This window comes from Stereum hirsutum (assembly GCF_000264905.1).
Source record: "Stereum hirsutum FP-91666 SS1 unplaced genomic scaffold STEHIscaffold_16, whole genome shotgun sequence".
In the NCBI taxonomy this organism is placed as follows: Eukaryota; Fungi; Basidiomycota; class Agaricomycetes; order Russulales; family Stereaceae; genus Stereum; species Stereum hirsutum.
Genome location: NW_006763146.1, coordinates 1301155 through 1317826, shown reverse-complemented (window position 1 = coordinate 1317826; position 16672 = coordinate 1301155). Strand labels below are relative to the sequence as shown.

Here is a 16672-nt window from a genome sequence, read left to right as displayed (position 1 = left end):
CAAGACATATGACCTTCCCTCTCACTCACTGCCGACAACATTAGTTGCGAATTGCAGAAAATATCCATCGTAATAGGCAGTACATCGACATGCAGAGTTCAGAATATTTGTATACCTCACTGGCCCGTTCTCGGTAGCGACGCGCCTAGAAACACGTCGCGCGCCGGAAGAGATAAAATACGTACACAATAAACGAGCTCTAAGAAACGAACGGCCACTCGAGCCAACGTCGTTCCGCAGCGTCGAAGGCGCACAAAACTTGGGCCGTCCGAATGCTGGCAGGCCGCCATGCTATCCGCATTGCGTCCCGAACCATCGTTCTTGGTCGACGCTCGTTCCCACATCTGATAACAGCCAGACGCGTCGAGTCAGCTCTATCCTTGCCTCATCCCTCCTTTGCCCGCTACCTTCATCTCTCTTTGCCCACCATGGCCGAAGTCGCAGCGCTCACAAAACGTCTCGAGTCCCTCCAAGTGACTACGATCACCTCTATATCGCACACAGAGGCAACCACCCCGGCAGCCTGGAGGGAGGTCATCCAGGCCTCCGACGCTCCGAAAGGCTTCCAGCTCGTCAAGGTGCTCGTCTTCAAGCCTAAGACAGCGAAGAACGCAACCCCCGTCCCAGTGGTCGTCATCGCGAAAGATGAGACAGAGACGAGCTCGGGTGCTCTGGGCAAGAAGCTCAATCTGAAAGAGCTCCGTCTTGCCTCGGAGGACCTCCTTCAAGAGTTCTTTTCTGCCGATAAAAACTCTCGTGCGCCACTCTATCTTGCTCTTGGCCCGATCCCGATTTTGACTGCTCCCGTACAGTCTCTCCCCTCGCTCTTACTACAGAAAACTTTCCAAAAGTGACCACAGTGCTCGATACATCTCTGATCGACACCACTGCCCCAATCGCTGTCCGCGCTCTCTCTTCAAACATCACCACCTTCCTCTCCGCTTCAGAGCTTCTCTCCTACCTCCGCAAACTCGAAACGGACACGTCCAAGATCCACGAAGTCGATTTTGTCGCCCTCAAAGCTGATGCTACTGCCGACGGATCCTCTGCCCTCCCCGCCACCACCAAGCCTGAAAAGAAGAAGGTCGAGAAGGAGGATGCAAAGATCGAGGGTGCCATTCAGGTGGCTATTGGTGTGAAGAAGGAAGTTGATTTCGCTACGTGGTATACCAACGTATGTTTGTTAATCCTCCCGTGTGATGAACATGCCCTAAACCCATGCCGCGAAATCAGGTCCTGTTGAAGGCAGACATGTTGGATTACTATAGCGTCAGCGGATGCTATATCCTCAAGCCCTGGTCCTACAGCATCTGGGAGTGCATCCAAGGTACGTTGCTGGGCCAAATGCCACCTTCTCAACGAGTCCGTTCTAAAGCGTCAATGCAGAATGGTTCAATGTGAAGATCAAGGAAATGGGCGTCGAAAACTCCTACTTCCCCATGTTCGTGTCACAGCGCGTCCTCGAGCGGGAGAAGGACCATATCGAGGGTTTCTCTCCGGAAGTCGCTTGGGTCACACGAGCGTACGTCCTTTTCTGCTCATAAACATCGAATCTCTCTCATCGGGTTGCAGTGGCCAATCAGAACTGGAAGAACCTATCGCCATCCGTCCGACGTCAGAAACTGCTATGTACCCTTGTAAGTACTAAGGATCAATTTTTCAACCTTATGCATATCACTCATACGATTGCAGACTACGCAAAGTGGATTAAGAGCCACCGTGATCTCCCCCTCAAATTGAACCAATGGAACAGCGTTGTCCGCTGGGAATTCAAGAACCCCCGTGCGCCCTTTTTTGTGTCTCTATTCATCTAGTCCTACCTCATATTGACACACTATCACAGAGCCCTTCCTCCGTACCCGCGAGTTCCTCTGGCAAGAGGGTCACACCGCGCACTTCACCAAAGCCGAAGCCGACGCCGAAGTCCTCGAAATCCTCGACCTCTACCGTCGCGTCTACGAAGAGCTCCTCGCAGTGCCCGTCATCACCGGTGTCAAATCCGAAAAAGAAAAATTCGCAGGCGGTCTCTACACCACGACCATCGAAGGCTTCATCCCCACCTCCGGCCGTGGCATCCAAGCCGCCACCTCGCACTGTCTCGGCCAAAACTTCTCCCGTCCGGAGATGTTCAACATCTTCGTCGAGGACCCGAATGACCCGACGGGCGCGGGGAAGAGCTATGTGTGGCAGAACAGTTGGGGTCTTTCGACGAGGACGATCGGCGTGATGGTCATGGTGCATGGTGATAACCAGGGATTGGTGTTGCCTCCCCGGGTGGCGAGCGTCCAGGTCGTCGTCGTTCCTTGCGGTATTACCGGCAAGACGTCGGACGACCAACGTAAGACGATCAACGACAAGTGCGCCGAGCTCGTCAAGCAGCTCAAAGCCGCCGGCGTCCGCGCCAAGGCCGATCTGAGGGACGGATACACTCCTGGCTGGAAGTTCAACGAGTGGGAACAGAAGGGCGTGCCACTTCGTCTCGAGATCGGACCGCAGGATCTGTCGAAGAAGCAGACATTGGGCGTGCGGAGAGATACGGGCGCTAAGGCGCCGTTGCAGTTGGAGGGCCTTGAGAAGAGCGTCCCCGAGCTTTTGGAGACGATCCAGAAGGAGATGTTCGAGAAGGCGAGGGATATCTATCAGAGCAGGGTGAAGGAGGTGACCAAGTGGGAGGACGTCGTTCCTACGCTTGATGACAAGTGTGTCGTCGCGATCCCGTGGTGTGAAGTTGAGGCCTGCGAGGACGACATCAAAGAGCGTAGCGGACGGGCGTAAGTCCCTTCAGTTTCTTTCCTCCTTCAATCCATGGGTACTGACCTCTGCATTTCTCGTGGTATCAGTGCCGAGCCCCAGGACGAGCGCGCTCCTTCCGCCGGAGCCAAGTCTCTCGCCATCCCCTTCGACCAGAGCCGCTGGACTCCTATCGAGCCTGGCAAGACGAAGTGCCCTGCTTGCGGTTCAGATGCTAAACGGTGGACCCTCTTCGGTCGCTCGTACTAGAGGTTTGTTCTCCCGTCGCCGCTCTGTTTCCGTTGTTTCTTGCCGGGGTTGTCGTTAGCTAGAAGTCCAGAATGACAAATGTATGACTGCTTGATTGCACGAGGTGGTAGCCGCCACGGATACATCAATTATCATTGTATCCGTGTGTTTTTCCTCAGATGACTGTGACTGGCAGGCAGAACGAGTTGAAGCTTGACTAAACTGGGCGAGTCTCTTGTTGGCATTGTCAGCGTTGCTGTGCTTGTCCCAACGACATTGCTTTTGATTTCATCTCCGGATGAAAGCAGCGGACTCCTGCTAAGTAAAAGGCTCGAAGCTAGTGGCGCTCATGGACGTGCTTCGTCAGAGGTATTCGCGTGCTACTTTGGCTCAATCGGTCACACTTCACGATGCAGCTCTAGGTGAATGTCTACAGGCTAGAACGAGAAATCTATACTAACACGCTCCAATAAAAAAATACGGAGTCTACGCTGCGACAGCGGTCAAATCAAAGTAACCGTACTCTTTCCCCTCCTTATCGTCAGCGAATCTCTGCGTCCACTCGGGGAGACCCTTTAGGAACCCATCCACATTCGCCTGGACGGAGAAGTCCGCCGGCTCTTCGCCCTTCCCCAACTGCCTGATCTGCACTCCAGCGGCGGCAAGCGTGGTCCCGAAGTCGTTCGGATCGAGCTTTTGTTCGATGACTGCCCTAACCTTCCGCTCCAAAATATCCTTACACAACGTCGGCTCCTGGGTCAACGGACGACCAAGACCAACCCCATCCACAATATCCAGCGCGTGAACCATCGCACCGACGGTCTTGAACCCACCCGTAACGTACGCCCTCGTCTTCGTCAACCCCGGCACGATCTTCTCCGCAAACTCTAAGAAGAACGCCTCCCTCTCCTTCGTGCTTTCCCGCCTGTGGTGGAACCCAGACGCTGCAAACGTGCCACCGGATAGCTCTACGAAATCGAACGTGCTCTCTTCCAGGATGCGTACGAGCTCTGCGGCCTCTTCCGCCTGGAACCCATCCGCCTGCCACTCTTGGCTGTTGATCTTGATGCCGAGTATGAACGAAGGAGATGTCGCGCGACGTATGGATTGTGCGATTTCGACGATGAGGCGGGCACGGTTGGTTAGGGAGCCGCCGTAAGCATCGGTACGGAGGTTGGTCGTCTTGGAGAGGAATTGGGCGAGCAGAAAGCCGTGTGCGCCGTGGAGTTGGATACCGTCGAAACCGGCCTTTTCAAGGTATACTGCGGCATGAGTGAATGCTTCGGTGATGCCGCGAATGTCCTGGAGGGTGGCGGCACGAGGCTTCGCAAAAGCGATTGCGCCAGGAGGACCCTCAACTATATAACGGGGATCAGTTTCCTGCTGGATATCTAGTAGCAAGAAGATATCCGCGTACTTTTGAGTTGAACGTCACTGGCGGACATAGGATCTTTGGTGACATTATCTTTGACTTGTCTCCCAGGATGACCAAGTTGCGCAACCACCACACTTCCCTCCCTCTTCGCCTCTCTCGCGATCTCCTTGAACCTCTCAAACCTCTCACCCTCGAACGGTGCATCCTTGGCGATAACAGGGTTTCCCTTGGCTTCAAAGTGCTCGTAGTCCGTCATAATGTTGCCAGTGACGATCAAACCGATTCCTCCTTCTCCCCAACGACGATAGACATTGACGACCTCGTCTGTTGGCACACCACGAGAGGGACGGTCTGTTGGGGACCAAGATGACAAGTTCTCTGCCATAGCGCCTTTGAGGAAGCGATTGGGCACGGTACGATTTGAGAAGGCGAAGTGGAGAGGTTGGCCTAGAGGGGAGGGGTCGACGTCGGCTGATTGATAACGAGAAGACATTCTTTCGAGCGAGATGTATGTGGTGAACGTGTAATAGGGAGTAGATGTAAGAGACAGAGGTTAGTATGCTGCGAGTGTGAGCTGCAACTGATGCCTTGCAGACCTGAACGAGGCTCGCTTTTATACCGTCGCCTCATGCTGCTAGTATAAAGAAGCAATAATCTCGCTCTCAAAAGAAGAGAAGGCATTGATCATTCAGCATTGCTGAGCAACCCATACATCACTCATCAACGTTTTGCTTTGTACGTTGAGCAAAACAAGGCCTCTCCCAGTCCAGCTTGCAAAGCAGCCACAGTATCAAACAAAACTAAACAAGATATTCGAACCTGACGGTGAATCTTTGGCCAAATGAAGCAGGAACCTTACTCATCCAAGGCTCTATCAGCGAGACTGAGCGACCAAGGTCAGGCCGCTTCCTGGAACGCGCCATGTACTTTTTTTTTTTTGGATACATACTGATCTGCAGCCTAAAATAGGTGCGGTGAGAGATTAGTAAGAATTTTTCATCCAGCAAGCTTGGCAGAGTTACCGTCACTCGAGAATGTCCTTTATCTTGCGGTTGTAATCAAAACATAATTCTTGAACGAGCAGTGCACTGATAGTGAGGCCAGCCAGCTGGATGATACGGACCAAGAGGCTTGAACCTCACCGTGCTAAGGAGGGCGGCCAAATATTCGTGCACGATACGAGCCAGATTTTGCGGTACGTGGTGGGCAAAAAGTGATCCTCGGATAGTATCCCACGCAACAAGCGACGCAGAGCCTTCTGCAGAAAGAACTGTACGCTGGGAATTAAAGTGTTGGAGGAGTGATGATTGATCCTTCGAACTCGAACTTGGTCACCGCCTCCGAGTCGGAGAACGCATTCAATGCCCGACGGCATTTGCCGCGCCACAATCCCCCTACTTGTCTGAATACTTAATCTTAACTCTTCGTTTTGCGTTGTATGTTTTTGCTGATCGCGTTCAATGCTACTGTGTCAGAACAGTTAATGATCTTTTGGTCAAGGTAAATGTTTGCAGTCACCGTCGCTGGTCAAATCCAATGCCCGAAAACTGTATGGATAGAGAGGAACGCCACTTCAAGTTGCATACATTCCACACGCTATCGAATTTAATGTCTGCACTCACTGGTACTATCAGTCGCACACTCCTATACAGAATCTCACGCTCCAACAGCCGTCAGATCGAAATACCCATACTCTTTCCCCTCCTTGTCCTCTGCCAATCGCTGCGTTTAATCCCCAACATCCCTCAAAAACCCATCCACATTCGCCTGCACTCCAAAATCCACCGGCTCCTCTCCCTTCCCCATCCTGCCACTCTTGACTGTTGATCTTGATGCCGAGGATGAATGAAGGAGACGTCGCGCGACGTATGGATTGTGCGATCTCGACGATGAGGCGGGCACGGTTGGTCAGAGAGCCGCCATAAGCATCTGTACGGAGGTTGGTCGTCTTGGAGAGGAACTGGGCAAGGAGAAAGCCGTGTGCGCCGTGGAGTTGGATACCGTCGAAACCGGCCTTTTCGAGGTAAACTGCGGCATGGGTGAATGCTTTTGTGATTTCGCGAATATCCTCGAGAGTCGCAGCGCGGGGTTTAGCAAAACTGGTGGTGCCAAAAGAAACTATATGGCGTATTCGTTAGTTCCATTCACTGAGAGTAAGTACAGGTGCTATGTAAGCATACCTTTGAGTTGAACGTCGCTAGCAGAAGTCGGATGTTTATTGATCGCATCGCTGACCTGCCTCCCTGCATGGCTAATCTGACCGAGCACAAGACTTCCCTCCCTCCCCGCCGTCTAACCTCTCAAACCTCTCCCCTTCAAAAACTGCATCCCTAGCGATCACAGGGTTCCCTTTTGATTCGAAATGGACGTAGTCCGTCATGATATTGCCGGTGATGAGGAGACCGACGCCGCCCTGGCCCCAGCGGCGGTAGACGTTGACGAGGTTGGCGGATGGAACGCCACGAGATGGGATGTCTGTGGGAGACCAGGACGATAGGTTCTCGGCCATGGCGCCTTTGAGGAAGCGGTTGGGGACGGTGCGGTTCGAAAATGCGAAGTGGAGGGGTTTGCCCAGAGGAGAAGGGTCAACATCTGTAGATTGATAACGAGACGACATTTCTAGTCAATTGAGGATGAAGAGTGCAGGGTGAGGAGTAGGTGTCAGTACGCTGCGAGTATGGGTTGCACAGTCGCACAAGACCTGTCTTTATAGCCGTGCTCAGGACTGTTTGAAAGAAGCTCTCCCCCTAGCAACAAAGTTCACCCAGACAGACAAAATACAGGCCTATTCCGTCGGATTCATGAACGGGGAACTGAGGATTTGTCCCCACGTTGATCAGCAGGGTTGGACAGAGTAGCCCATATTTCCAGTGACGACGATCCTCTGCCAAGACAGCATGGGCGCTAGCAGTGAGCAAGAACGAGAGTATGTAACTAAAGTTTAATGCAGGGGTCCGCCGGGGAGATAACATTGGCGCTTCGACTTGGGTGAGTGCGGTAAGCATCCCATGGGTCAGCAGTCTCGACCCACATCTGTTGTTGGAGAAGAGAGGATATGTCCGATAGCTCGAGTGCAGGCATTGCCGATAGTTTCGAACCAGAGGAAACGGAAGCACTTATGGCAGAACAAGCCGCAAGGAAGCCGCGCGGCGAGAGATTAGGAGGTTGAAGCAGGAAGCTGAATGGTCGGACGAGGTCGGAAGCAAATGGCAAAAACTGTTCCGCCACACTACGTCAGCAGGCGTCCTCAAATGGCAGTGAATTCCCAGGGTTTGGGGCGATCTGCGCTCGAAAAACGGGCAACATTGGGCCATCATGCACGCTGCCTGTCGCCGTCGCTCATACTTATGCTGCACCTCTCGTTGACGACCACTAGCCCATTCGCCACACGACCCCCACCGGCCGTCTTGAACAGTCCACGCGACACAATCTTCGCATTAATTTCGCGTACTCATTGACACAGACCTGACACACCGCTTCAGTCTCGACATTGATCACCCTCTAGAGCTTCTTTCTCTGCTCTTTCCTTGCCTTTGTTCAACATACATCTTCACTCGTAGACTTATAATTAGCAATGGTACGTCCAAGCCATGCCCTCCATTTACCACTGAACCTCACCATGTACGGGCTTGCATGTCCTTTTAGCAGCCACAAAACGCTTCGCCTTCGGGTTCTGCGTCAATATCGCCTCCCAGCGTGCTCTCTTCATCAGCCGCATCTCCTCCATCCACCTCGACATCCCAATCTCGCTCTCAAACAAAATCTTCACCTTCACACTCTCCGGTCCGGCACGTACAAGCACCTGTCACTCCCCGCGGTCGTACTCGCTATCCAAATCATCTCAATCGCGACCCCAACCGTGTTCCCCTTCATCGCAGAGGCACGTCAAAGACTTATGAACGATTGGAGGATCTCTTGAAGGAAGCAGGTTACAAGGAGACGAGAGTGTTCACGCCAGAGACAGACCGTTTTGATAATGAGGGTTCAGGGAAGAAAGGGAAAGGCCGAGAGGATACTTCAAAGACAAGAGGTGGTGTTGGTGCTGTTGTAGGATTTCTTACCGGACTCGTTACCACAGGTCAGGGACAAGTGCACGAGGGCAAGGATGGCGAGGGAAGTGAAGACGACGACGATGTCATGCCCACACCAACGCAGACTTCGGCAAAAGAGCGGCTACCTCCTTTGACGGGTTCCCCAATAACGCGCAAGCTAACACTCTCCTCACCTCTTCGCCAAAGTTTTCCTTCATCAAATAGCCAGGAAACCATTCGACGACCCGTATCCACAATTCCCCGGTCCCCGTCGCCCACTCCCGCCCCTTCCGGTTATTCGTCCGCCGCTTCATCAAGACCCTCGTCCCGTGTAGGCCACCGCACCGTACCCGCCCACTCCAATTCGTTTCATCACAATCATCATTCACACCACCACCCCATCCCGAAACACCAATTCTCCTTCTCCCAATTATCAAATGACGTCCCCCATCACAATCCCGTCCGCCCCCAACCCTCACTGCCTTCGCACATGCAGACCTACACCCAAGCCTCCGCTGCGCGCAACTACCTCCGCCACATGGCCTCAACGCCGAACATCCCCCGGCGAAAATTGACGCCACAGCACTCCACAGCCGCATTCACGCACGCGCAGCGCTCGCAGCGAACCAGCGACCCCGGCTTCGAGAGCGACGACGGCCGACCACCCATGCCCCCCTCCTGGCTCGAAGTCGTAGCGCGAGCGATCCTCGGTGCGCCGGGATCACACATCGGTGGCCCTTCGGGTGCCTCGGGCGGTGGCGGCGGGGCGGGATTGGAAAGGTCAAGGTCCTCGGTGTCGACGAAGTCTGCGCCTGCGCGTCATGGGCCGAGAGGAGGAGCCAGGTCTTTACCACAGTCGCAGAATGTGTCGGCTGCGCCTAGTCGTTCGAATACTCTTCGCGGTCGGAGGACGACTCGGGCGCCACAGGATATCACGAATTCGAATGTTGATGGGACCGCCTTGAGGCCGGGCTTGACGACCAGACCATCGCTGTTGATGGTCAACTGTGCGAATCCGATGGGTGCAAAGGCGACAAGTAGCGTGGGAATGGTGGTTAAGACTAATGTGGTATGCCGTTCGGCCCCTGTGTCGAGAGAGACATCGAGAGTTCGAGTGGACAGGGATGTATTGGCACGAAGAGGTTTTGGAAACGAAACGGGTACTGTGAGGGGTAAAGGTGGTTCAAAAGGAAGGTCGTTGCTATTAGGGAGTCGAAAGGCGGGTGGTGGGCGGAAGGGTCCGCGTAAAGGCAAGGACACGTTGCCCAGTTTGAGCACCAGGGTGGAGGATTACGACTTCGACGTTTGGGGACGGCCGCAACACCCGTCTTTCGACCTCGACGACGACTATAGCGCGGACGAAGAGAGCGAGGAAGGGGAGCTCGACCTCGCTAGGCTGTTAGTCGACCCGAAAAGACAGCATTCCATCCAGAGCCTGAGGAAACATCTCGATAGGGATCAGCGCGCCGGGGCGACCCCACTCACTCGATCGACATCGTCACTCACGCAAAGTTATCCACATTCGGCGGCGTCTTCGTTCCGGAGAGGACGTAAACCGAGGAACATGGACATGATGGGAACTTGGCTCCCCGAGGACATGGACGACGCTGAGGAGATCGATGGGCACGGTGAAATCCTCAATGGGATGATCATTGGCTCGGGGCTGGGTGGGAAGTTTCGCGGACGGGGAAACAGGAGCTATAGTAGGGGTAGGGGTAGAGGGGATGGAGAGGATGACGATATGAGTGTGAGGGATTTGACGATGTTGGCGGGAAGTTCCGCCGTGCTAGACGATGGGGCTTCGACGAAGAGGTCGAGGAGAGCTCTCCCGAATGGGTGGTCGGAATGAAGCGATGCGCGGTAGACCGCCTTTGCCGACGTGGCTCAGGGAGCATACGGGCCCTTTCATCGGTCGCGGTAGGATGTCGCTGGGTGTGGCCTGCCCTATCCTTTCTCCGAGGATGTCTGGGTGACTGGTCGTAGATGTCGGTCTTCTCTTTCTAGGTTAGTTGGGCAGCTGCTCTGTTTGACCCCGCGGCGCGAAGATGCTCTCGTGGCATTTCCGTCGGCCTGTGTTGGTCGTTCTTTCAAGAGTGCTTGACCATGGGGACTATGGATTTCTTTCTTCAGGGATTTTCTTCGTGACGGGCTGCGACCGCGCAGGTTCTGTTTGGCGTCCTTCTCCGTTCACCTTGCTTCTTGTTGGTCATCAAACTATCCTATATCTATTGTGACCCTATCGCTTCACTGTGCCGCCGCCACTTGTTGTCTTTCTCGCGTCTCGGTCTGACACTCTACCATAACTCACTCATACACGCACCGTCCATCACCCTATGCATCCAGTTGTTCGGTCTCCTCCGGTCTGTTTAAGTACCTATCCATCCTAGACCTTTTTACTGGCTTACCCCCCCAAATATGTAGAGTATCGCCTTACAATTCCTTTTATTATTTAATAATCCCGTCTTCCCCCATTCCCATTCGCTTGTACATACATGTTGTCTTTTTGCTATTCGTCCGTGTTCGCCGTCCCACCCATCCGCCCAGCAGTTCACACACAAACATAACGTATCGTACTATATATCGCATCGTCTCGTCTCCCCGTGCTCAGGCTGCCGTTACCATCGTATTGTATCGTAAGCTATACTTGTGCCAGCTACAGTACATACTTACCGAGAATGAAATAAGAGAAGGAGAAGTGGAATTATTGACATAGAGCAATTATAGACTGAAGCCCGTGAGCCTGAGCAGGACTCTGCGGGAGACTGTTTAGAATGCGAATCATGATCACAGTGAGCTAATGATGCACCTCGAGGCTACGAAGGACCAAGGACAGTCGTACTCGGGTTCTCAGGAAGGTTAATAGAGAACAATAGGATTGGGATTATAATTACGGGATGTGCCACGTACTCATCAAGGAAGAGTTCATGAATTTCAAAGAGAGGATGGAGATGTGCGTGCTCACCGCGATGGTCCAGACAGAGCGGTTTCCGGCGGTGAAAACAAGGTTGACGGTTTAGTGGGACCGTTGACGTTCTTGCAACATGTGGATGTCTCTTCATAATCACGACCATGCACTCAATGGGCAGGTTGAAAGGCTCGTAAGATCCTTGTGTGAGCGCCACAGATGAACGCCACACCGCCGGCATATTTGAAGATGTAATAAACGCGCTCACGTGATTTCCAATGTGTTTGTCTGGCGGACGTGACGGAGAGCATTGGGACGCGTTCTGGAGGTGGATGAGTGGCATATTCGCATTCTACAGCCAGAAGATACTAGAACAGAGAGTTTGTGGCCAGGAAAATGAGCGCCAGCCATGTTTTCGGCTCCATATGTCGCCATATTCGTCGTACAAGGAGAATACAAGGAGACGGATAAAGGAGGCAACCCGCGAAGTCACCGTTATAGTCCTCCATCCCCATCGCCCTTTCCTCACAGACCCCACCATCGTCGCGTCTCGCTCTTCCAACTCTCCTACCGTTTCGCCCATACATGGTCAGTCGAGCAGTCAAGCTCCTCGCGCCTCACATCTTCTGTCAGTCTCCTCGCGCCAGCAGACGGTTCAAGAACAAAGTCGATAGCCTTTCCCGTGCGATTGCATCAAAACCCTATCGTCGTTCGCGTCTCTCGAGCTCGAATTGGTTCCAAGAGAGAGGGAAGGATGGGGATGTTTACCACCAGGTTACTGGTAATGCCGGTCATGGAACCAGGGTACCCCTCATGGATATTACACCACGCCTCAGGAACAAGTTGGACAAGCTTCTAGCCAGGATGACGATGGAGAAGAAACAGTGGAGGAGAGAAGTTGGCAGCGAGAAAAGGGTTGGAGGCAATGACAAAGAGGTCGAAGAGGAGGAGGATGAGCTTGAAGATGAGGATGAAGACGAAGACGAGGATGAAGCGATCGACGAGGATGACATTCGGGTGCTCATTGAGCAGTGTCAAGCCGAATACGGGATACGACGGAAGAATGACGAAGAGCGGGAGGAGTGCAAGTTTGTGGAGGCCAGTGCGACCGCGGCCTCTGGAGGCGAAGGGTTGTGTTTGGAAGAGACAAAGGAGAATTTCAGAGTTTGAAGTAGGCGATTCCCGGGTGTATGGTGAATATTCTTGTTCTGGCATCCAATCATCGAGCCTTCTGCCCTATGCTCAATCCTGTGTTATGTTATGTGTGTGTTGAGTATTGAGTGTATGAGTACAGACTGACTTCGATTAGAAACAATTGTATACTATGGAGATGCTATGGGGCCCCAGAAGCCGTTTGTCGATGGAATGGAACGGAGTGAACGCGTGTTACGAAAAAGCGTAGCGGCCGGGCATCATGATGCAAAAGACAGACTCCTGAGCCTGAGAATAGCAGGATCGAAAATATTTTTCCAGGAGCAATTGAGGGCGGAACGAGAGCCTGCCCGAAAAGGAGCGTCCGATAAAAGGCAGATTGTGCCACGTGACCGCGTTCGTGTCGCGCTCCGATAAAAGGCGGCGATCCCGCCAACTTCTCCCTTGTGCGTCTCCTCCACAACCTCTTCGACGCCCTTGAGTTCCCCTTCCGCCCGCCCGCCCGCCCGCCACCATCAACGACGACGACGACGATGCCTGATACGAAGCCCACCAAGCACAACTTCCCAGCGAGCGTCCCCATGATGCCGGCATCGGCCCCAACGACCCCAGCGTACTCCCTCTCCAAGGCCTCCGCCGCCAGGTCCAAGGACAATGGCCCCCCTCCGGTTACCCCGCAACGACTTCCGCGCTCTCAAAGGCATCAGCACCAACTTCAGAACTATGTGGGGCGATCACCCAGCACGACCGTCTCGACGCCCTACACACCGCTCAGTCTGCGATCTGCATGGTCTTCTGGCTCAAACTCAGTCTATACCACGCCCGCCTCTGCTGCGAGCCGGAAAAGACTCGGGGCCTCGCTTTCCCCCGAGAACCTCTCAATGGATGAGAGCATAAGCCCGGCGGACGTCGCCAATGACTGGCGTTGCCGTTCAAGCGAGAGCGGCATCAAGGATGATTTTGCTTCAGAGAACGGTAGTTTCGACCAAGGTATGTGCACCTCACTGGTTCTACTCTCTCGCCACCGGCTGACTTGTTTATTTTCACTCAGGTGCAGACATACACATTTCCTCTATGCTGTTCTTTTGACTAAATTGACTGTGTTTTGCCTGCCCCATCTCGTGCATACACCGTGCGTACCACCTGCCTATATGCGCCCAGTCCTCGCACCGGCTGACTTCTCCTTCTAGACCTGGCTATTACAATTCAAGACGGTGAGTTCAACGTGTTTGCTGACGAATGCAACATCGTGTTCTGATCGTTTCCGTCTTCCCATGCCACCTCACGACTCCGATCACCCTAGGTCAGCATCCATCTACTCACAGTTTGGCGCCTTGACACGAGTACTAATATGTTTCACCTAGTCCTCCTCGCCCCTCCTTTCTTCCATGCTCATACCGCTCCCCGCCGCCCGAGGGCCCATACATTGGCTCAGCCCCAGCCCGAATCTCCGATGTCTCCAGAAATGAATGTGCAACCACAAACTCCGGCTCGAAAGACTCTGGCGAGTCTCAATACCCCACCTCCTCAAGCATCTAATATTAGCCGCCTCAAAGCCAAGGGTAGCGCTAGCGACCCGGCTTATCCCCGCCGTCGCCCTACCTTCGGCCAGGTTAGTAGCTCTCATCATCACCACAAGGTCATCATTGACATCGAGTTTAGACCCCGACAAGACTCTTCGACATCGACGAGAACGACTATGTCCCATATCCTATGGCGTTTTCTCCTTCTCATCCTTCCACATCACCCTTCGCATTGCACGACCCATACGAGGCACCCCGTCTTCCAAGTATCGCAGAGTCTCTTCAACAGGCTGCCCGGTCAATCCGCACCTCCGGACGAGACGATAGCCCACCTCGATCCAAGTCAACGTCGTGTTCCGTTTGCGGCTTGTCTTCCCCATCCCTTGCTATCTTGGAGCCATGTTCCCATGTCCTCTGTTCCGGCTGTCTGACTAGCGCACTCAATATCGTGGGCGAAAAGGACATGGCATGTGCGGTCTGCGACACCGGCGTCGCCAATTTCCATCTCAAAAACGTGGGTGGCGGCCTGACGGAGAAGTCGCACAGACGGGCCTCTTCAGGATCGATAGCCAAGGATCTCGATGGTCTCACGAACCAGTTTAGCGTCTTCGACATTGAGGGTCCCTGTCTCTCGGCGCAGAGTGGTGGAAACAAGCAGCACTCCAACAGGCCCGGCGAATACCCTGTACTTCGAGTCGACAATGTTCCTTGGGTACGTTGTCAAACTACATTCGTTCGACTGCTGTCTCCGTATCTGATGTATCATGGGACTATTCTTTTGACAGGACATCACTCCGCCCGCTATCGTCGCTTGGCTTCGTCACCCTGTTCGCTTGGTCCACGTACTCCTAGACCGCAAGGGCAAGACCATGAGCCATGCTTTTGTTGAGATGATGGACGAAGACGCGGCCCGAGCTGCACTCCGCACTGCCCAGAACTCTGTTCTCGGGAAGGGTAAACGTGCTCGCGGGGTCACAGTCACCAGAAGTAGCCAGGAGGAAGTGATGAAGGCTCTATTTCCGTCCTGGAGGGGTCGGTTCGATGGCACGAGGCCTTCGCTTGCTGGCCTGGGTAACGAGATGGTGGTGTCGACGCTTGAGGCCGGGCTAATCACTGAGGGCGAACTCAAGGCGCTGGCACATCTCATCAGGGCGCCGGACGTGAGTTACAGGCCATCGTTGTATCTCAAACTATTCCCAGTAGCAACCGTCACTGATGTTGTCTCGCTTGCTCGTTGTTTAATAGTCCCATTTCCTCAAGGTTCCCTCATTACCTTTCCACTGCTTGATCAGTATACTGTCCAAGTTCCCTGTCGATCTTGACAGTCAAGTATTCTGGTCCAAACCCGTGCGCGATGTTCTTTATGGTAAGAGCGCTTGTTACTCTCCGTACATGTGTCGCTCATAACCGTCCTCATGTCTTTTCCGTTTATAGATCTTACGTTTAGTATGTCCTTTCTTCCGGTGCTCCGCTCGAGTGCATACTGACTTGATGGTCGCAGTTGCGATACAAACCTTATTAAAACGCTGCGAAGATACCCCTGGCTTCTGCGAGCCTGATCTTCCTATGCGCCTTCTTCAAACTGCTTCGAACTGCCAAGGTACCTAGCCCGACTTGATCAGTCGCCCCCACTTTTTCAATAAGCTGATACATGTTGCCCAGCTTTTACCGGCGATCAGATGGCGAAACTGGGAAGCTTCGTGAACCCTTCTCCTACACCTTCGACATACATGCGCGACTCCCCGACATCTACCAACAGCGCCCTCAGTGATGCCTTCAATCCGGATTTCGCATCACAAATTCAGATGCTTGCCCAACAACAGCAACAGCTCCTTGACGCCGACTACCATCGAGCTGCTATGCAAGCTCATCTCCAGCAAGGCATGGGTTTGACGCATGCGCTCCCGTTTGACGCCGTCGCCCGTGAGTTCGGTGTCGACCGTCATGTCGTCGAGGCCATGGTGCAGAGATTGACCGGCATGTGTTGAGCATCTTGTAACATTGTTACGCTCCAGCCTGGTGGTGGCAGCGGCATTATGTGATTCATGGTCTCTAGGCCTTTTGTCTATCTTCTCTTTACGATGACGCGTGCGCTTGCGCCGCTTTTATGACTTTAGATGACTTTCTGTTTTCCGGTCTTCCTCGTCTTCTTTTTCGGTTGCATGCCCCTCGTGTTTTTCGCATGAATAGTTTCGTTCCGTTTGCACTCGGTCTGATTTTATCGTCGTCCTCACCGTTCTCGCAGTGTTTTCTTGGTCGGAGTCCCATTTTCAAAAGCATTCCCTCCACCCGCACCTACCCTCCTCCATGTTTTTGTACGTCGTCGTCAGTGAGCATCACATTTTCCATTTTCCCTTCGTTGTCGGCGGCGGCGTAGCCTTTCAGTATTGTACGCAGATCAACCCTTTCAGACTTTCACTCGCTCATGCTCTCCACCTTGCTATCCCACCGTCGTTGCTGCTTTCCTCCTGCCGCCGTACGCCCTTCCATTGCCGCTTATATCCGTCCATGTCGCCATTCATCTATCCATCGTGTGCCTCTACCTCGTCATCATCGCCGTTATCGTCATACTCGCCATCATCCACGCATCATCGACCCTCTCCTCTTCGCAATCAATTATGCATACCTTTTGCCCGTTCGTGTAACCTATACAGCATCCATCTCCATAAAACGTCTTATCCGTAGACCGGGCTCATTCGCATTCCTT

At 53.5% G+C, this 16672-nt stretch overlaps 6 protein-coding genes across 6 annotated transcripts; 4 read left to right on the top strand and 2 right to left on the bottom strand.

The window, feature by feature from the left end:
- Positions 1-217: 217 nt before the first annotated feature.
- On the top strand, positions 218-3129 carry STEHIDRAFT_124935 (prolyl-tRNA synthetase). Its single transcript, XM_007309025.1, has 8 exons — positions 218-756; positions 813-1174; positions 1234-1327; positions 1387-1522; positions 1573-1637; positions 1693-1782; positions 1844-2771; positions 2841-3129. Exons 1-8 carry the CDS (start codon positions 429-431, stop codon positions 2998-3000), a joined length of 2163 nt encoding a protein of 720 aa, XP_007309087.1. The 5' UTR covers positions 218-428; the 3' UTR covers positions 3001-3129.
- Positions 3130-3465: 336 nt separating this feature from the next.
- STEHIDRAFT_65944 (NADH oxidase) lies at positions 3466-4847 on the bottom strand (the record flags this gene model as incomplete). The annotated part of the gene is made up of 2 exons (XM_007308707.1): positions 3466-4337; positions 4397-4847. 2 exons carry the CDS (start codon positions 4845-4847, stop codon positions 3466-3468), a joined length of 1323 nt encoding a protein of 440 aa, XP_007308769.1.
- Positions 4848-5940: 1093 nt separating this feature from the next.
- Positions 5941-6971, bottom strand: STEHIDRAFT_142032 (FMN-linked oxidoreductase; the record flags this gene model as incomplete). The annotated part of the gene is made up of 3 exons (XM_007309024.1): positions 5941-6472; positions 6535-6551; positions 6652-6971. 3 exons carry the CDS (start codon positions 6969-6971, stop codon positions 5985-5987), a joined length of 825 nt encoding a protein of 274 aa, XP_007309086.1. The 3' UTR covers positions 5941-5984.
- Positions 6972-7928: 957 nt separating this feature from the next.
- On the top strand, positions 7929-10885 carry STEHIDRAFT_171718 (uncharacterized protein; the record flags this gene model as incomplete). Its single annotated transcript, XM_007309023.1, has 2 exons — positions 7929-7975; positions 8050-10885. 2 exons carry the CDS (start codon positions 7929-7931, stop codon positions 10232-10234), a joined length of 2232 nt encoding a protein of 743 aa, XP_007309085.1. The 3' UTR covers positions 10235-10885.
- A 990-nt stretch (positions 10886-11875) lies between these two features.
- On the top strand, positions 11876-12460 carry STEHIDRAFT_161490 (uncharacterized protein; the record flags this gene model as incomplete). The annotated part of the gene is made up of 1 exon (XM_007309022.1): positions 11876-12460. The coding sequence occupies one exon, from the start codon at positions 11876-11878 to the stop codon at positions 12458-12460; it is 585 nt and encodes a 194-aa protein (XP_007309084.1).
- Positions 12461-12918: 458 nt separating this feature from the next.
- Positions 12919-16541, top strand: STEHIDRAFT_85596 (uncharacterized protein). The gene is made up of 8 exons (XM_007309021.1): positions 12919-13432; positions 13804-14054; positions 14105-14677; positions 14751-15125; positions 15211-15331; positions 15400-15411; positions 15467-15565; positions 15628-16541. Exons 1-8 carry the CDS (start codon positions 12976-12978, stop codon positions 15951-15953), a joined length of 2214 nt encoding a protein of 737 aa, XP_007309083.1. The 5' UTR covers positions 12919-12975; the 3' UTR covers positions 15954-16541.
- Positions 16542-16672: the final 131 nt, after the last annotated feature.